At 54.8% G+C, this 20,159-nt stretch overlaps 1 protein-coding gene across 2 annotated transcripts; it reads right to left on the bottom strand.

Moving 5' to 3' along the window:
• Positions 1-689: 689 nt before the first annotated feature.
• Positions 690-11,587, bottom strand: GTF2F1 (general transcription factor IIF subunit 1). 2 transcript variants are annotated; one of them, XM_077777233.1, is made up of 12 exons: positions 11,182-11,587; positions 11,053-11,099; positions 10,418-10,490; positions 5,284-5,477; positions 4,361-4,531; positions 2,665-2,849; positions 1,981-2,134; positions 1,704-1,882; positions 1,567-1,640; positions 1,347-1,485; positions 1,031-1,148; positions 690-938 (listed from the first exon to the last, which is right to left on the bottom strand). In XM_077777233.1, the coding sequence occupies exons 1-12, from the start codon at positions 11,191-11,193 to the stop codon at positions 734-736; spliced, it is 1,551 nt and encodes a 516-aa protein (XP_077633359.1). In that variant the 5' UTR covers positions 11,194-11,587; the 3' UTR covers positions 690-733. The 2 variants fall into 2 exon arrangements, with proteins under 2 accessions (XP_077633359.1, XP_077633274.1); XM_077777148.1 differs by having other exon boundaries at positions 1,704-1,885; positions 11,182-11,585.
• Positions 11,588-20,159: the final 8,572 nt, after the last annotated feature.

The following is a 20,159-nucleotide window of genomic DNA, read 5'->3' as shown; positions in this document are numbered from 1 at the left end:
TTGGGGTTTTGTGGCCACGTTGGGACAGAGCCCGCCAGCCCAGAGGCACTTAACACGGGCTCAGTCCAGGGCTCCCGGGACACCTCGTGGGGGAGCAAAGGCTAAAAGCACCTGTGGGATTTGCCTGCAAAACCAGCTGCCCAGGAGGCCCAGGTAGAGCGCCTGAGCTGGCCCTGAGTCCCCAACCACAGTTAAAAAACACAAGAATCCATTGTGGAGAGGAGTCAGGGGATAACAGGATGGCCATCAGCTGCAGGTACCGGCTCCCTGACAGAGGCCACAGTAAGACCGGAAGCTTAAAACACAAACGTGGGATGAAGGGATCAAAGCCATTGGGGCCAAAACAGACCAGCTGATCTGAAAAGGAAGCAAAGATAATTCGAGGACTGGAAAAGTGAGTCACAGAAGCCAAGCACTTCACAGGCTAACGGGGGGATGAACTATTGCTGAAGAAAGAACCAGAAGCCAGAGCTGGAGAGATGGCCAGCCTGCGGCAGCAGATGCTCAGCGGGCACAACAAGCCGAGGGCAAAGAGGAGCAAGCTCTAAGGGGCAGCAGAACGTTCCAGAAGGAGGGACAGAGAGGGGGAGAGACCTAAGCTAAGAAAACGGCCAGGGCTGTTCTGGAATCGGCAACACGGGGCCCGGGGTCCAGGGAGCAGGCGACAGACAACGCAAGGAGCACAGACGTTCTGAGACAGCTTGTTTATTGGGGGGCGGGGCGGCGCCAGCTGTCACTCCTTGAGGGAGAAGTGCATCTTGTCACTGATCATCTTGCGCTCCGGGTTGAGCCGCTTGAGAATCTGGGCGAGCACGTTCACTGTCTGCTCGCTGCTCAGCCCCGTCTTCTTGGTCTGGAATTTCTTCAGCAGGTCCTTGGTGGTCATGGGCTTCCGAGTCAGATAGCGGCGCACGGCGTCCTCCGTCACCTGCACATCGCTGAGGAGCAGAGCAGGGGGCAGGGCGGGCGGGCGTCAGCAGGAGGCCTCCCCACGCCCCCTGCCTGCCCCCCAACACCCTCACCAACTTACCCACTGCTGGGGGTCGACTTCCCGGACTGGGGCTGAGGGGTCGACTTCCCTGACAGGCTCTGCGGCCCGGCGTCCAGCCGCAAGCGCTTGGCCACCGGCGTCTCATTCGTCCGCTTGCCTGGGGGAGCAGTGGAGGGCCTGAGTCCCAGGCCTGGAGACTGGACCCCCAGGAGCCCAGGTAGAGTGGTGCCGGGATCCCGTGCCCAGGGGGCCCGGGCCTCTGCCCCAACTCTGGCCTCTGATCCTGAGGCAGAAGGAGAGGCTGAGGGTGGCGGGCAAGAGGTGGCGGCGAGGGGTGGGGGCGGGCCCTGCTCACCCTGCTCCAGCTTGCTGGCGGCGGCCCGCAGGGTCGAAGAGGTGCTGCCGCTCTCCGTGCTGGGCGTGCCCGGCCGGCTGTTGCCCCGGGAGCTGCCCCCCGACGGCCTCCGCTCCCTCTTGGGGGGCGTCTTCTTCTTCTGCGGAGATGGGGTTGGGACGTGAGTCTAGAGACAGACACCCGCCTGCCTGCCCGCCGCCGCCCCGGGGCCGGGCCTTACCGCCATGAAGAGGGCCGAGGACGCCTCGCTGTCGATGTCGCTCTCCTCTGAGCTGTCCGACTCATCGCTGCTGTCTGCGTGGGGCCAGAGGAGTGTCAGCACCAGGNGGGCGCCCGGGCCGCGGGGAGGGGACCCACCTTTCCTGCGCTTCTTCTCCTGAGGCGTGGGCGCCTTCTTCTCTTCCTCCTCCTCCTTCTCCTCCTCGGGCGGCTTCTCCTCCTCACTCTCCTCGCTGCTCTCACTCTGCTCATCTACGCCCTTGGGGCCCTCCTCCTGCTGGGTGACCTTGGGCTTGCCCTCCAGCTCATCCTGGGAGCTGCTGGAAGACCAGAACCAGCCAGGGGTGAGGGAGCGCCCGGGCCAGGCTGGCGCAGGCCTCGCACCCGCCGCACTCCCGCCTCCCACCTGCCTCACCTTGAGCCGTCGGACATGTAGTCCACTTCCTGGCCCTCGAAGTCCCCGTCGTCGCTGTCTTCGAAGGCCTCATCGTCGGACCCCTTCTTCTTCTTCTTCTTCCTGCCTCCCTTGGCGGGCGGTGCCTTCTTCTTGGCCTTGGGGGCTCTGCCACCTAGGGAAGCAGAGCAGGACTCAGGCTGGGCACTCATCCTGAGGACGTCTGTACGTCTTGGGGGCCTCACTGAGCAGGGAGAGACGCCCCGGACTCGCCTCTCACACGCAAACTGACCGGTCTAAGTCTACACTCAACTTCCTTTCTCTGACTCACACTCAGGGCCACCGTCTCCATCCCTGCACCCCCCAGGACTGTGTATCGGACCACTAGAATCCACCCCTGTAGCCCAGGGCCCTCCAGCATCATTCAAATTGGCTGGTCCAAAGCCTTCACCCTGTCCTGCGCTGCCCATCCCACAGACACCCCTGTAAATGCTGTGGCTGGGACCTTCCTGTCACTCTCTCTGCCTCCTACCAACTCCCGTGCTTCCCCAGGGTCGTGTGCAGCCCGCCGTGCCCTGTCCCCATTCTCAAGGGGCTGCTTTCCCTCAGTGGCATCAACCTTCCTGAGTCATCACTCAAGCACCTTGACAGAGCACGACCCAGGCTGGTCCGCACAGCCACCCAGGGAGGCTCCACCAGCCTCACCCTCCTCGCCGCTGGCCTCGCTGTCGTCAGACGACATCTCCAGGTCATCCTCCAGGTCGTGGATGCGCAGCTCACTGGCCTTCTTGCGGCTGCGTTTCTCCTTCTCCTCGTCTTCCTCATCCTGGTCCTGATCCTTAAGCCGCCGCTGCTGCATGATGCTGAAGTGGTTCAGGACTTTGTTTCTCCTGCGGGCAGGGGAAGGGTGCAGTGAGGACTGACAAGGGGCCTGGCTCCAGAAATTGGGCCTTTTCCCTGAGTCTCCACCAGGCACTTCCCAAAGGGGAACGACAGACATGACTTTGGCGAAATGAGGGGACCCACACCCATGGTATGGAACACCCTGAAATCACATGGGGAGAGCTGGCCCTGCTTTGATCCCTTGTCTGCCCCATGTCCCTCAAGGAGAAGGTTTCAGTGTGGGGTTGGGTGTCCTAGCATCTCTCTCCAGCTCAGGGCCTTTCTCAGGCAACAGAATCTGGACACAACATATTCACGTCCGTCTGTTTTTACGGCAGTTTATGGATGCCTTTGTGTTTATTAAAAGCAATATTGTTGTTTTCATTTACTTTGGTGACAAAAGTTTTAAAAAATATGACTGCATCTAAGGAGAGCCCTTAGGATTATATCTAACAGCACAAGCAAAGTTCATCAGTGCTGTGAAAAGGAGTGAAGCTCCTGCACAAGAATGTGAGTGTACTTAACACTACTGAAAGGTACACTTAAAAATGGTTAAGATGTAAATTTAAAGTTTTTTACAAGTAAAAGCATTTTTAATTGAAATTAATGATGGGGGGGGCGCCTGGGAGGCTCAGTCGGTTAAGCATCCGACTTTGGTTCAGGTCATGATCTTGCCATTCCTGAGTTCGAGCCCCATGTTGGGCTCTGTGCTGATGTCAGCACAGAACCCACTTCAGATCCTCTGCCCCTCCCTGCCTTGTGTGCACATGCTCTCTCTCTCTCAAAAAAATAAATATTAAAAAATAAATATTAATCTAAAAAACTAAAAAAGGAACAAAGCACTGGTAGATGCTACAACATGAATGAACCTGGAGAACATTACACTGTGACTGAAATAAGCCAGACACAAAAGGACAAATACTGCATGATTCCACTCCTAGGAGATTCCTAGAGGGGTCAAACTCAAGAGACAGAAAGTGGAATGGTGGGAGCCAGGGGCTGGGGGAGAGGAAGAAAGAGTTACTGTTTAATGGAGACGAGTTTTTCAGTTAGGGAAGACAAGAAAGTTCTGGAGATGGATGGCAGTGACAGTTGAATAATAATGTGAATGTGCTTACTGCCACTAACCTGGATACTTAGAAACAGTTAAAGGATAAACTTTACATTATGTGGATTCACCTGCAGTTGATCCAGCCATAGCCCTCCTGTCTGGGGGGAGGCCAGGTGGACCCCGGAGACCTCCCCCTGCACTGCCGATTCCTGCTCCAGGGCTCAGCTCAGCAGCTACTACCTCCCCAGCCTTCTTGGGCCCTGTGCATCCCTGAAGCTTTCATGTCCGTCTCCCCTACTGAACTGGGAGCTCCAAGGGCTTGGTGGAGTCTGACCTGGTCAGTCCCCGGCCAGGCAGAAAGTTACAGTGACACGCTCCATTTCCAAGTGTTTCAGCCCCTCCTGGGGAAGCTGGGGACAGGGCAATGCCTGCATCCTGCCTCCCTCCAGTCCCAGCTGGCTCACTCACCTTTCCCACTCCTCCTCAGCCTCCTCAGCAGTGAGCGTGCGATGCCGGGCCAGCGGCGTGAAGTTATACCAGTTGTGCACGGGAAAGGCCTCAAAGGCCCCGTCGGGACACTGGGTAAAGATGTAGTAGGACGTGTTCTCGGTCACACCTCCCTTCTTGATGCCCTTGAACCTGCAGGGAGTCAAGGTCACAGCCTGGCCCTCACAACCAGGTGCTTCTCCAGAACCACCTGGGTTCACTGAGCAAAACCCAAGACTGAGAGATCCTGAGCCCGCCCTTCAACTGTGCGAGCCTCGATTTCTGCACCTGGAAAACCAGGCGGCACTCCCCACCTCCGGAGCGAGCTCAGGGCGCTCCTCGCTGTACACATCAAGGTCCTTTCTGGAAGGACCGTGTTAGATTAGCTGTGAAGCAGGGGCCCTGCAGTCACACCCCTGGATTTGCCTCCAGGTTGCTCCTCCTCCTGGCCTCTGCCCTCACCCTTCTCTGCCCTAAAAGTCCAGGAAATCTTACCAAGTGCCTTTCCCTGCCCACAACCTTCAAGGATCCCCTGGGCCCCAGCCCACCGCTGCTCCAGCTGGATCCTGGCATCCACTGTCCTGCGCTATGCACCCGCCCTCTGTCACTGTCACGCCCTAGGGCTCTGTAGGCCATGCCCTGCTTTTGCGCGTGCCATCCTTCCTGGAGCGCCCTCCACCCACCTGACCTCCCAGTCCTCACGCCCCCCAGTCTCCAGGCAGCCACCTGCTGCACGTGATCAGGTGGGCTCTCCGGCTCCCTGGCCCTTGGAGCTCCGGAACCAGCACCAGCCTGGTTTATCTTCAGAAAGAAAACTCCATGAGGACACAGGAGTTCAGGGAGGAGCCCAGACAGGTTAGGAGGCTGTGAGGGGGTCGCGGGAGGCACTCGCCGCCGCCACTTACTTTCTGCCCGATTTGCCATTGACGCGAAGCAGCCAGGGCTGGTCCTCGGGCCGGAACTCCTTGAGGACGATGCCGTACTTCTTCCTCCGCGCCTCTTCCCGAAGCTTGCGGTTGAACTCGCTGCCCGCACCCGACTCGGGCATCTCTTCCTCTTGGTAAATCTTCTTGTTGCTCAGGTCTCGCTCCAGCCGGGCCTGGGGGGACGGAGCATGGAGGGGGCGGACAAGAAACAAACCTTTCATCAGGCTGCCCGCCTCTGCTCCAGCTGGGCCCGCCACCTCACTACCCGGCGCGAACACCCCAACGCCCTCTTCACCCCACCTCCCAGGCTGAGCTGCAGACTTGCAAAGCCGACCTTCCGCTTAGCAAAACAAAAAAGGGATAGAATGCTGGCCTTCAGTGGTGCATCGGGGTGAAGGGGTGTGGGCCAACCTCATATCAGCTCTACTTGGCAGCTTTTGAGAGTTTGATATTACTTCTAAGTCAACAGTTAAATAAACAAACAGTGAAATCATGTTGGTGATAGGACAAAAACAACAAACAAGGAAAACAGGCTGCGTGGAACCGGCTGGCTCTCTGCATTCAGGCGCCATTAAAGGCTGTTTTCCAAATTTTGATCTCCAGGCAGTTGAGCAGCAGATAAACTTTAAAATGCACGCACCGCTCACCCTAGAGGTGCCTCCTCCAGACATCGGAGGGGAAAGGACACACGCCTCGGCCACTGCGGTGGAAGGCTGGCAGTCAGTCAGCGGGGCGCCGCGTAACACACCCGGCCTCCCCCACACAATGGAAGGCAGAGCGGCGGGAAAAGAAAAGGGAGGTGACTGTAGGGAATAAGTCTCCAGGCGCAGTGACTGAAAGAGACAAGATGGTCCACACTGCTTCCTACTGACAAGAGATTTCAGACGGCTGGGAACAGAAAGATCCTACCAGCTCCCAGGAAGAGGGGAAAGTCCCCAGCCAGCCACGTTTGTAGAATCAAAGTCTTACTGGCATTGCGCCCACGCCCACTCGATGTAACGTGTGCCTTTACTGCGTACGCGCAGAGTTAGGGGCTGCTGCACAGAAACCCGCCGACTAAGTACGACATAATTAGCTGGTCCTTTAAGAAAAAGCCTGCTGACCCCTGATATAGAGCACAAGAGAGAGAGTGGCAGAAGCTCTCCACAGCCGACACCAGAAGCCAGAGAACAACGGAACAAACCCCTCGAGGGTTTTGTTCACCAGGCTAGCTTTGGATACCCAGTCACACTACCCAGCCTGAGGCTGGAATCTGGACACTCCCAGGGGTGCGAGGGAATCGGTGTGCGCCCCACACCCTGTCACAGAGCCAGCCCCGGTGTGCCTCACTCCAAAAGGAAGGTACACAGGTCTGACTCTGTGAACATGGGTCACCGCAGAGGGCGGGGCCCCTGCCTGGCATGTTCACCGTTAGCCCAGGGGAGGGTCTCGTGGGAAAACTGCGGAAAGAATGCACTTGGAGGGGGTTTCTGCCCACACATTGCCCCTGGGTGAGGAACGGAGGAGGGGGATGTCCCCTGTGGTTTTAAGTGCTTGGATGGCTCTATCTGCCCCTTCCCTTGGGTGATTAGTGACAGAGGGGTGTCAACCCAGCAGATTAGTTTTCTCCAGGGAAATGTAATCCCCCTTAGTTTTTTTTTTTTTAATGTTTTATTTATTTCTAGGAGAGAGAGAGAGAGAGACAGCGTGAGCAGGGGAGGGTCAGAGAGAGAGGGAGTCACAGACTGCAACAGGCTCCAGGCTCCGAGCTGGCAGTCAGCACAGAGCCCGACGCGGGGCTCGAACCCACGAACTGCGAGATCATGACCTAAGCGAAAGTCGGACGCTCAACCGACTAAGCCACCCAGGCGCCTCTCCCCCTCTTAGTTTTTTAAGGAGTGTGCCGCTTAGGCAATGAGTATTCACGGGGCTGAGGCGCCTGGGCGGCTCAGTCGGTTAAGCTTCCGACTTCGGCTCAGGTTATGATCTCACAGTTCGTGGGTTCAAGCCCCGCGTCGGGCTCTGTGCTGACAGCTAGCTCAGAGCCTGGAGCCTGTTTCGGATTCTGTGTCTCCCTCTCTGTCTGACCCTCCGCTGCTCACGCTGCTTCTCTCTCTCAGAAATAAATAAAACATTTAAAAAAATAATCTTTTTAAAAGAAAATTCAAGGGGCTGTATTTCCCTGTGACTAGGGTTTTAGGGAATCTGACCTCCGCGTGGTAAAAGCAAGGAGAGATGAGTGGCACCCCCCATGACGATCAGGGAATAGGGTATATGTAACCCCAAGTTACCAGCGGCTGGGAGATCACATGTCTCAAGAGGTGACTGACTACACAGGCGCAGTGGGTGATGAGGGGCACGGACCCTCAAAAGGTACGAGTGGCTGAGGGGCAGACTCCTCTCGGTTCTCATGGATGCAGGGAGAGGGGCTCTCCTATTAACGCTGGATCAAGAGTGGTGTGTTCCCGAGGTATTTACCAGGTTATTCCTCTTCGCAAGCAGTGTTTGGGGCCAGGGTACCCAAGGGTGGGTTCCTTCTCTCTCTTGGATGGTAAGTGATGAAGAATGTCCCCCCACTGAGTGATCAGGGATTTGGAAACCCGGCACCCTCTCTGGATAACTCAGGTGAGGCCAGAAGCAGGGGGAACACATGAGTCTATATACAAACACACGTGCAGCTGGCCATGCTGGGAGGCAGGCTCCCTACCAGGGAAGAGGGTGCCCTGAGCAGGTATCTACCCGCCAAATGTCCAGAGGGGCAGGCTGCTATCATGTCTCTCTCAACTATCATAGTCTCATTTGCTCAACTAGGTGAAGCGATGTTTAAAACCAGTCAAAAGAGGCGTGGCTGGGTGGCTCCATCGTTTAAGCGTCCAACTCTTGATTTCAGCTCAGGTCATGATCTCACAGTTCGTGAGTTTGATCCCTGCATCGGGCTGGCTGCTGTCAGAGCAGAGCCCACTTCAGATCCTCTGTCTCTGTCTCTCCCTGCCCCTCTCTGCTTGTGCTCTCTCTCAACATAAATAAACACTAGGGGCGCCTGAGGGGCTCAGCTCAGTAGGTTAAGTGTCTGACTTCGGCTCAAGTCATGATCTAGCACTTTGTGGGTTTGAGCCCCGTGTCGGGCTCTGTGCTGACAGCTCGGAGCCTGGAGCCTGCTTCAGAGTCTGTGTCTCCCCCTCTCTCTCTGCCCCTCCCCTGCTCATGCTCTATCTCTCAGCAATAAATAAATGTTAAAAAACAATAATAAAAGTAAATAAATAAATAAACATTAAAAAAAATATATTCTCTCTCTGCCCATCTCCCCAGCTGGCTCTCTTTCTCTCCCTCTCTAAAATATTTAAAATTTTTAAAAAATTAATAAAAAAAAAAATAGGGGCGCCTAGGTGGCTCAGTCGGTTGAGCATCCGGCTTTGGCTCAGGTCATGATCTCGTGGTTTGTGGGCCTGTCTTTGGATTCTGTGTCTCCCTCTCTTTCTGTCCTTCTGCTCACACTGTCTCTCTCTCTCTCAAAAATAAATAAAACATTAAAAAAAAATTAATAGAAAAATAGTCCAAAGACAGACTTGTGCTTGACAAGAGGAGCAGTGGGAGTCGCCCACTGCAAGAGGGCCTGACCTGCCAACGTCAGACGTGGGGACAAGTCCTGTGCTGGGCTGTTCCAGTCTCCGGGGCTTTGAACGCTCCTCCAAATGCCCAGGTGTGCCCTCCCGGTCTCCAAACTCAGATGTCCAACCGCCTACCTACGGTCTCCTCCGGGAGGTCTAATGTAAGATGAGAACTGAATTCCTGAACACTCCATCCATCTGGCCCTGACACCCCTCAAATCCTACCGGCTCCACTTCCAAACACACGAGAATCCACCCACTTGTCATAACCACTATTTGCTCCATGCAACCACCATCAACCTGGACCACAGCTGACGCCTCCAACCTGCACGCCCTCCGTCTGCCCTTGACCCCACAGTCTGTCTTGACAGTGCCCAGATCACTTTAGAATCCTCCTGTTTAAAACTTTTTTTTTTTAGGGGCGCCTGGGTGGCTTAGTCGGTTAAGTGTCCGACTTTTGCCTAGGTCATGGTCTCGCAGTTCGTGGGTTCGAGCCCCGCGTCGGGCTCTGTGCTGACTGCCAGCTCAGAGCCTGGAGCCTGTTTCAGTCTGTGACTCCCTCTCTCTCTGACCCTCCCCTGCTCACACTGTCTCTCTCTCTCTCTCCTAGAAATAAATAAAACATTAAAAAAAAAATTAAAAAAAAAACAAAAAACTTTTTTTTTTAAATGTTTTGAGAGAGAGACAGAACATGAGCGGGGGAGGGGAAGAGAGAGACAGAGAGGGAGACACAGAATCCGAAAGAGGTTCCAGGCTCTGAGCTGTCAGCACAGAGCCCAACGCGGGACTCAAACCCATGAAGGGTGAGATCGTGACCTGAGCCGAAGTCAGACACTTAACCAACTGAGCCCCTGGGGAACCCCCCTTTAAAAGTCTTTAATGGCTTCTCTATCAATTGAATGTTTGTGTTTCACCCCAAAAGGCACATGTTGAAACTCAACTCCCAATGGGATGGCAGGGGGAGGTGGGGCCTCAGGGAGGGGGTTAGGTCACGAGGGTGGAGCCCTTGTGAATGAGATCAGTGCCCTTACAAGAGAGGCCCCAGAGAGCTCCCTCATCCCTTCTGCCATGTGAGGACACAGTGAAAAGACAGCCATCTATGAACCAGGAGGTGGGCCCTCACCAGACCGAAAATCTGCTGGCACCTTGACTTTGGGGCTCTCCAGCCTTCGCAACTGTGAGAAATAAACCTGTGTGGTTTATACACCATCCAGACTATGGTGTTCTGTGAAAGCAGCGCCAAGGGCAGAGACGGCTTCCAAACACCATGTGTAGGATGCAGCCCCTTCCTTGCCCGGATAACTTGAGGCCAAAAATGCCTATTAGTGGGCACAACTTCTAAACCTTCNGTGCGCGGCGCAAATCTTCCTCACCTGGATACACCCAGCAGCTCAGCCTGGCCCTTAGTATGTCACTGGATCTCCACTCCAGGAGGAAACCAAGCCTTAGTTACTACTACCACTAAGTGAACTGCTACAACCACCAAGTGCAGGATCCAGTTCTCACACTCCCCAACAGGGACTTACCTGATTCCAGGTCGCGAAGTTGACTTTATCTGCTGCATTGAAGGCCATGATGTTGTATTTTTTAGTTGTGTTTCTGGAACGGGCAAGAGGCGGCAGTGCTCAGTCACTCATTCATTTAGCAAACCCTCCCCGGTTCCGCAGTGCTGGGGACCCACCAAAGACCCCAGGGGCTCCCAGTCGGCCAGGGAACAGGTCCATGCTCTCCCAACCCCGTACAGAAGAGCAGAATGGGGCACAAAGATCTGGGGGAACCCAAGATACGGGAATAATGAGGAACTCTGCCCTGGGGATGGGGGAGGGCAGGCAGGGAACGCTTCCCAGGAGTAGGAAGATACTGGAACTGGGCTTTAGGAATCCACAAGTATCCACCCCACAGTCACAAGTGGGGAAAAGGCATTCCAGCCAGAGAGACAGCTAGGCCAGAAGGCTGCATCCTGCTGCCTAGTAATGCACTCTTTCATTCACTCTGCTCAAAACACAGCGATGCCCTCGAGAGGCCTCGGCTGAACCCCAGCCCCGTCATCGGGTCGCTGCTCGTTAGGAGGGAGAAGCGCAGGCAGTGCCGGCCAGATCCACAAGCCCAGGAAGATTTTGATCCCCCTTCGAGGAAGTGGAAAGAGGGGCCAGGGACTTACTTGGGAACGCGAACGACATATTCGGTGACGTTCTGGCTGCCGGGGCCCTGCGGGCAGAGAAGGCGGGACGGTGAGTGCGGGGCTGCGGAGGCCGCCGCCGGGACCCCCCCAACCCCATCGCATACTCACGAGGGCCGCCATGGGCGACGACGTTCGGTGGTTCGGGTCCGGTCCCGTTCGGTCCGCGTCCCTCAGTCGCGGGGACGCCGCTCTCGCGGTGCCGGGTCTCTGGCCCCCGATCGAGGACCCCAAGACCGAGGTGCCACCGATCCTGGGAGCAACTCCCGGGAAGCTGGGCTCGCTCGGCCGGCTCAGCGACCACTCCGGTCGCGTCTGCGCCTGCGCCTAACCTGGAAGAGAAACTCAGGGCGCGTCGCGATGGTAACCTCCTTCGCGTCACGTATTCCCTTTCGTCTCTCTCCAGAGGAAAGAGCCACGACAGACTTGCGACTGGAAGAAACACCGCCTGCCGCTCGCACCCGCGCTCGCGGCTCTATACAGCGCAGACGATTTAATCAGCCCGTGGCCACGCCTCCCCGTGACGACACACTCCGCGGGGCATCCTGGGAGGGGAGGGAGAACCCGGCCTTCCTCGCGAGCTCTCGGGCGCTTCGCGCATGCGCCACTCCGCTCCGGAAGTGAGTCCGAGGAGGCCGCGTCACCATAGCGACCGAGGTTTCGTTTGCTGCAAGCTGCCAGGGCTCCACCTGAGCCTCTTTGGGCTCATTTCCTCCTTCTGCCCCTGGGAGACTTCATCATCTCTCCGAATGATCTGGCCCCTGTGACGCTGAGCCGAGCCGGGAGGAGTCAGGGCGTGGGTGGGGATGCGGCGCGACCACTCCACGGGCCGCTGGCGGGATGGGTCTGTGCATGTCCAAGCTGGCCCACAAGGCCAGGCCCTTGAGACCCCAGGAGAAGGGTAGCATGGCGCGGGTGGCTGGCTCACTGGGGGGAAGTAAGGAGGCTGTGAAGGGCATGAGGGAGGTACAGGTGCCCCACACCCCAAGTCCAGGCGTGCTCACGCCCCGCACCCACCCGTGGTAGTAACACAACTGCACATGCTCGCGGATCAGCAGCCATTCTTTTCTCCACTTGAGCACCGGCCAGGTTCTGGGCACTCCGCGGTGAATGCGTCAAACTAGCTCCCTGGCCTCCTGGAGATTACAGTGTAGTGAAGGAGGCAGTCTCAGAAAATGGGATCTACAAGCAGGAGGGAACGGCTGACACCGGGAAGGAGGCACCAGCTCTGAGGGCTCCCGGAAGTGGGGAGGTTTATGCCCCGCCCCGCGGGATGCCTAGAAATTCACTAAGCAAAGGGGGAAGGAAGCAGGACACCAAAATTGCCTATAAACTACCTCACTCCATAGTGAGTAGCACGTCCTGGTAGCCATGCACGTGTATTTACTCATCGCCCACCACTGTATATCAGGAACGGTGCCAATTATTAGAAATATTGGGGCCAGCAAGACAAAAACAGTGCTTGCCCTCATGGAGTAGAGTCCGGCTGGGGAGACAAGTAAACAGGCAAAATCGTTACTGACCATGGCTGTTGCTGTGGAAGAAATGGGGCTCTGAGATGGAATGATGGGGTGGGAGGCTCTTAGAGTCTGACAGGTAGGCTGTGACCTGAAGGTAGCGGAGCCGGGACTTACTGTAGCGGTGGGGAGGGGGCGGGGGAGGAGAGCGAAAGGATGAGTTTGGCAAGTTCAAGGGACAGAAAAGGCCACTGGGGCTGGACCCCGAGCAAAGGAAGAGGAGGGTGGTGTGGGATGAGTCTGGGAGATGGGTGAGTCCCTGTGCCCCTCTGAGCTTGTTTCCTCAAATGCAAAATGGGATGGTAGAGTCATTGAGATTCTTCAAGGAGATGCTCTGTGCAGAAGGCCTGGTCTGCTCAAGTTCACATCTTCCCAGCTACCTGTAACAGCACTAATGATGCCAGGCCTGAAAATGCCTTTGGGCATGGATGTGCACCCCCAGATGCCACCCTGGGGCATAGCAAAGGAGACCTGTGTCCAGTGTCACCCAAGGACACACACTAAGCTGTGGGCACAGTCAACATCCGTGCGTGCTGGCCCCCGCAGACACCAAAGCCTCTCTCCACCTCTTCCCTGGGCCCCGCCGGACATCCTCAAGTCCACTCTGCTCATCTTCATGATGGGTGGCCCAGCTTGTGCAAAGGGACACAGTGCAAGAACATGGCGATCAAACATGGCTTCTGCCATGTTGGACTGGGCCAGTTGCTGCGGCAAGAGGCCCAACGCAGTACCCAGCGGGGCCGGAAGATCCATGGCATCATGTTGCAGGGGCCCCTGGTGCCCACGGTGAGAGCTCACAGGCACAGGGGCAGAGGGAAGAAGGAGGTACATCGGGGTGAGCTTCTCTGGAAACCCCGTGGAAGCAGATAGGCCCGGAAGGTTCGGGCTCCCGGCCTGGCCACTGCTTTGCTCACTGAGCCTCTGTGTCCTCACCTGTAAAATGGGAGACCAGCTCGAGTCTGTAGTGACGGTTGGCTGACGTCATTCCTATAAAGTGCTTGGCGGAGTGCCTGGCACTTAACACTCAGTAAAGTTAGCTCGTATTTATTCCTTTTGTGACCTTGGGCATGGATATCACTGGCCCCTCCTGTACCCGTCCCCTCACCTGAAGAATGAAGGTCACCCCTGTATCTACCTGTAAGAAGGTAGTAATAAGTGAGTGAGACCTCGCAAGCCTGGCACACCATAGCCACCTGCCCTGGTAAACAGACTCAGTGCATGAGACTGGCCCTGGAGCACCAGGGCAGGCATTGGCCAGGGCAGGTGCTCTTCTGAATTTTCCAGAAGTCCAGGCCGAGAGAGAAAACTTGACAAAGTGGCCACGTAGGTGGGGGGGCCCTGGGGCACCAAACCCACCACCCCTTTCCTGCCCAGGGCACCATCACAGACATGATCAGTGACCTCATGCTATCGCGCTAGGAGCTTCTCCTAGCCAGGCTTCTCACTGACGACTTCCCTCGGAAGCTGAAGCGGGCCAAGGAGTTTGAGCACCTTGTGAGTGACCCCAGGGGGTGAGAACGTGGCAAGATGTGGACCTACCCCTCCCTCCCCAGTGTGGGCAGAGATCAGAAGGGATGAGACTCTGGGGAGAGGAGATGGCCAGGGGGAAATGGAGTTTTAGATGTTCGAGGCACAGTCAGGAGACTGCTGGAAGCTTCTAGAACCTGGGTGGCTAGCTGTTGAGGTCTCTGAGGGCAGGGACAAAGTCATACTAATCTCTTCCTGCACATGGATCATTTGTCCGCTGAGCAGCGCATGGGTTTAGCATCATCCCTGGGCCATAAAGATGGAGTGTAGCTATTCGCTCATCTATTTATTCAGCCACCTGTCCCCAAATGGTTCGAGCACGTCCCTGTCCTCAGGCGTTCGTGAGACAGACTCAGCCCCTGCCAGCAGACAGGCAGTGACCAGTACGTGACTTGCCGAACGGAACAGAGACGTTTCTGGCAGCAGTAAAGGCCGCAAAGAGAGGAGGACAGAATGACATCCCGGAGGGACGCCAAGTGGGCTGTTTGAGTTGGGTGGCCTGGTGGCCTCCTCGAAGTGAGGATGTGGGACAACTGAGCTGTGAAAGGAGGGGCCGGCCGGTGCTGGCAGGTGAGACTCCGTCTTCAGGTTACTTCTGCATGCCGGCAGCGCTGACCTCCTGAAAAGGCCACATTCAGTTGAAATGCCTTCAGAGAAGTGCAGGTGGGAATCAGAGGTCGCCACCGGGGGCTGGGGCCGCTGTCCTCGCGGGCAGGTGGGGCCTGCCCTTTGTTAGCACCTGCACGGGNGGGCCGGGGGGGGGGGGGGGGGTAGAGGCCGAGCTAATGAACTTCTCCGTCCTCAGCAGCCCTGGGCCAGCGGTTGGGGCCCTATGGCATTAAAAAAATTTTTGTTTTAAGTTTGTTATTTTTTGAGAGAGAGCGAGCAAGCAGGGAGGGCCAGAGAGAGAAGGAGAGAGGCTCTCAAGCAGGCTCTGCACTGCCAAGCACACAGCCTGACTCGGAGCTCAAACCCGCGAACCATGACGCCACGACCTGAGCCAAAATTACGAGTTGGGCGCAGAGCCGACTGAGCCACCGCGGTGCCCCGTCCCTACAGCATCTTGAAGACTTTTTTCCAAAGTGGTGGCCAACCTTCAAATATCGAGAGATGCCACATCAAAACTCTCAGCTTCCCTTGAAAATCACCTGACTTGGCAACGCGGGGCCTGCGCGTCCCCATGGCAACAGCAGCATGAATGCAGCTCGAGCTTTTTACTGAGCCCAGTGCTGTTCTTGACACTACATGGATGAGCTCTGAGCTTTCAGAACATTCCAGAAAAATGTTTTTTGCACCATAAGCATCCTGCTTTTCCCAGAGGTATCGGGCAACTTGCCTGGGGTCACACAGTTGAGGTGGTGGAAGCAGTTGGTCTCAAGGTCAAGATTTTAACCGTGTCAGCAGGGGTCCCCTCTCTGCTTCCCTCCCCCCACCCCGTGGTGCCCCTACTCCCACGGAGGGTTGCCTCTCCATCATGGAGGCCAAGTGCCACCTGCCATTTAGGGATCGTGCTTGCGTTGTGGCTTTATGCTAAGAGGAACAGAGTATCTGCCTTCCTTTTGTACCCACATAGCTGCCAGAAGTGAAGAAATACAATAAACAGGGCTGGAGTATGAGAGTGGATTTTCACTGTGGAGAACTTTCTAGATCTCTGTGAGCTGCAGGGCCCCTGTTAGCCTTTGAGGACCCTGTAGGCCTCTGCCTTGGGTCTGTCCAGGCGTCCCTGGAGGCAACTGGCTTGGCCCTTCAACCCGGACCCTGTCAGGCTTGAGTGCCTGTTTTAGGGCCATCTCAGGTGCAAGTCCGTGCAGCAGGTCTGGCTTGAAGCCAGTGCTCCAGAAGTCTGAGGATCCTTCTCTTTGCCATTGCTGTTCTCTCTGTGGACATTCAAAACACCGCTGGAAGGGGTTTTCAAGGCCCAGGTGCTCAAAGTGACAGGAAGCCAAGGCAGAATGACATTCTCTAGGGAGATCAAAGCCTCTATTTTACAGACAGGGAAATCGAGGCCCATGGAGGGAAGGTTGTTTGAGGCTGGCTCCTGGCCCTTGGGAGGTTGGCCAGCCCAGTTCAGACACCGGCTTTGGAGCCAAGGAGACTGGCGCCATGGTCACACTTGGTCACTTTCTCCACCTGTCTGTAATCCGCACAAGACCTAGCTTCCCAGGCCTCAGGTCCATCGTCTGTGAATGTGGACAGAAATGCTACAAGCACCTCCTCGATGTGGGGCAGGTGGGGGAGGCTTCCTCCCAGGACAGTTTCCCGTCTGTTTCCAAAGTTGCTTCAGTCACCTGTGCACCGTCTGAGAGCCAAGCTGCAGGGAGCCGAGGCCCGTGGCGGGTGGCCCGTGTTGCATGAACACACGGGGACTTGCTGCAAGGCCGCGCTCTGCACAAGGGACGGTGAGGAGACCCAGCTGACACACGTGCAGCTCGGGCTATACTGAGGTTGGATTTTCTTGGGGCCCCTGTGAACCGTCTCCCTGAAACACCCAGGCACGGGAGGTCCATTTCTCTGAGTCAATGTCCCCCTCCAAGGTGTTACCTGCAGGGAAGTTCCCTGTTTACAGGAGACTTTTTATTTTTTTTATTATTTTTTTTAATGTTTTATTTATTTCTAGGAGAAAGAGAGAGAGACATCGTGAGCAGGGGAGGGTCAGAGAGAGAGGGAGTCACAGACTCTGAAACAGGCTCCAGGCTCTGAGCTGGCAGTCAGCACAGAGCCCGACGCGGGGCTCGAACCCACGAACCGCGAGATCATGACCTAAGCGAAAGTCGGATGCTTAACCGACTAAGCCACCCAGGCGCCCCCACAAGAGACTTTTTAAAATAATTATGCATTTTTTTGGGGGGCGCCTGGGTGGCTCAGTCGGTTGAGCATCCGACTTTGGCTCAGGTCATGATCTCGCGGTTTGTGAGTTCGAGCCCCACATTGGGCCCTGTATGGACAGCTCGGAGCCTGGAGCCTGTTTCAGATTCTGTGTCTGCCTCTCTCTCTGACTCTCCCCTGCTCATTCTGTCTCTCCTTCTCTCTCAGAAATAAATAAAACATTTAAAAAATTTAAAAAAATAAAATAATTATGCATTTTAAAAAATGTGTTGATGAACTATAGGCTCACGGGAAATTGCCCTGTACCCTTCACCCAGGTCCCCCTAAGTGGTGACATCTTATTCGATGGGGTCCAGTATCACAGCTGGGCTGTTTGCATCGCTATGTATTTCATTGTACGGTTCCCTCCATGGCAAGTGATACTCATATTCTATTTCCCAAAGTACCCATCGCCTCTCCCTGCCCCCCACACACAAAAGCCCTTCCCCCGCACCCCTGCCCCACACCAAAAGAAAGTAGAAAAAGGCAGCTGGTGAGATGCAGTGTCAAATAACAATGCTGACAGTGAAGCCCAGGCCCGTCAGTCTGGGAAAGTTGACCCCATGAAGCCTCGCGCTCCGTCCGCAACAGGAAGGAGAGGTCTCTGTGACATTTGTGGGTGTGCGTGCCCCCCAGTGAAAAAGCCAGCAAGGAAACCTTTGGTATTTTTGTGGTGCCAGATTTCAAACATGTACACAGTTGACCGTCTCAGGGATCTCCACGTCCCCAGATGGAACCATCATGCAGGGCCGGCCACGCTTGCTCTGTCTATGCCAGAACGTTGCGATTGCCAACTGTGCACGTTGAGGTGGATTCCAAGGGGCGCCTGGGTGGCTCAGTGGTTAAGCGTCTGACTTCGGCTTGGGTCATGATCTCACAACTTCTGGGTTTGAGCCACGGAGTCAGGCTCCCTGTGCTGACAGATTGGAACCTGGAGCTGCTTCAGATTCTGTGTCTCGTGCTCTGCTCTGTCTCTGCCCCTCCCCTGCTTGCGTGCACTCTCTCTTTCTCTCTCTCAAAAATAAGTAAACGTTAAGAAAAATTTTTGAAGCAGATTCCAGACCCCACAGTGGGCGTTCCTGAGATGATTAACATTCATGCCTCGAGAACATTCGATGCCCAGGCCAACCTCTGAATTTCCCCAGTGACTGAAGAATGTCTCTTTGATCTCTGTCTGGTGAGATTAGCAAGAGGACAAGGCCCACACCTTACTAGGTGCCTCCTAATCTGCGGAGGGCAGGCCTCCCAGCTTGCTTCCCTCTGATCTTTGACTGGGTCTGGTTCAGTTATCCTGTAGAGCAGCTCACGTTCAGGATTTTTCCAGAGGCTTCCTGCCCCGTATGATTTAACTTGTCTCTCTATCCCTCATTTGCGCTGCACATGCAGTTAGCTCCCAGTGTACTCAGATTCAGGTTCAGCACATTTTGTGCCTTAATGTTAATCTGTAAATATGTCAGTATATATAAATAGATTTTAATATTTTTATGTTTATTTATGAGATGGGGAGGTGGGACGGGTAGAGAGAGAGAGGAAGATCCAGAGCACAGAATCCGAAGCAGGCTTCAGGCTCTGAGCTGTCAGCACAGAGCTTGACACAGGACTCTAACCCACAAACCAGGAGATCATGACCTGAGCTGAAGTTGGATGCTAAACCAACTGAGACACCCTGACTCCCTGGTGTATATATATATATATAATATATATATTGCATATACATATTATATATTATATATTATATATATATAAATTTTTTTAAGTTTTAATTTATTTTTTGAGAGACAGAGAGACAGGGTATGAGTTGGGGGGGTGCAGAGAAAGAGGGAGACACAGAATCTGAAGCAGAGTCCGGGCTCTGAGCTGTCAGCACAGAGCCTGATGCAGAGTGGCTCAAACTCACAGACTGCAAGATCATGACCTGAACTGAAGTCTGATGTGTAACTGACTGAGCCACTCAGTTGCCCCTATATATATTTAAGTTAATTTATTTAGTTTGAGAGAGAGAGAGAGAGCACATGCACAAATGGGGGAGGGGCAGGGAAAGAGGGAGAGAGAGAATCCCAAGCAGGCTCTGCACAGTCAGTGGGGAGCCCGATAGAGGGCTCAAACTCACAAACCCTGAGATTATGACCTGAGCCGAAGTTGGAGCTTACTTGACTGAGCCATCCAGGCACCCCAATTTCAGTATATATATATATATATATATATATACACACACACATATATATACACTATATATTCACTATATATACATAGTCTCTCTATTTACTATTATTTTGGAGAGAGAGAGACAGGATGATCAGGGAAGGGGCAGAGAGAGGGAGACAGAAAATGAGTTGGAGGGGGAGAGGACAGAGAGACAGGGAGACATAGAATCAGAAGCAGGCTCCAGGCTCCAGGCTCCAGGCTCCGAGCTGTCAGCACAGAGTCTGACTCAGGGCTTGAACTCACAAACCACAAGATTATGACCTGAGCTGAAGTCAGATGCTTAATGGACTGAGCCACCCAGGCACCCCAACTTCAGCATATATTTTCTAAAAGATGAAGATGTTTGTAAAATCAGAACATTTCTGTGATCATCAGCACCTTAAATATCTTTCATATCATCAAATAGCTGATCAGTATTCAAACTTCCGTGAACATCCTCAAAATCTTGTTCTTCTTGCCTGGGTTTTAATGCCAATTTACATAAGGCTGACACTGCAGCTGGTCGCTCTGGGTCACGTTCCTGGTCATCTGCAGGTGCTCATTCCATCTCCGCTGCTTTGGTTTCCTTGCGATTGTATTTGCTGAAGAAACCACATCTCCATCCCCTTACTTGGCACAGCCTGGATCTTTGTTGATTGCAAAGCACGTTTCACCACCTCCCTCTCTCCCCTAGATTTCCTATAAACCGGTCGTGGGTCTAGGGGCTTGTTTGGGACTCAGATGTCGTTTCTTCAGGCACACTCTGCAGGCGTTGACGTGAACTTCGTCGGCCAGCACACAACACTTAGGTGTCTCTTCGACGTGGCCGGTTTATCTTTTAAATGTGTTCAAGTGTGTTATTTCAGAGGAATCGGGCCCCTGCACCTTCCCTGGGATACAGATGGCGGACTTGAGAAGGTGAGAAAAACAGATCATGTGCTGGGCTTGCCGAGTGCTTTTTTGTAAAGTTTATTTATCTTGAGAGGGAGAGAGCAC

This window comes from Crocuta crocuta, unplaced genomic scaffold (genome assembly GCF_008692635.1).
Source record: "Crocuta crocuta isolate KB4526 unplaced genomic scaffold, BGI_CrCroc_1.0 scaffold110, whole genome shotgun sequence".
Lineage (NCBI taxonomy): Eukaryota > Metazoa > Chordata > Mammalia > Carnivora > Hyaenidae > Crocuta > Crocuta crocuta.
The sequence above is the reverse complement of the archived record's forward strand: the minus strand, read 5'-3'. Positions and strand labels throughout refer to the sequence as shown.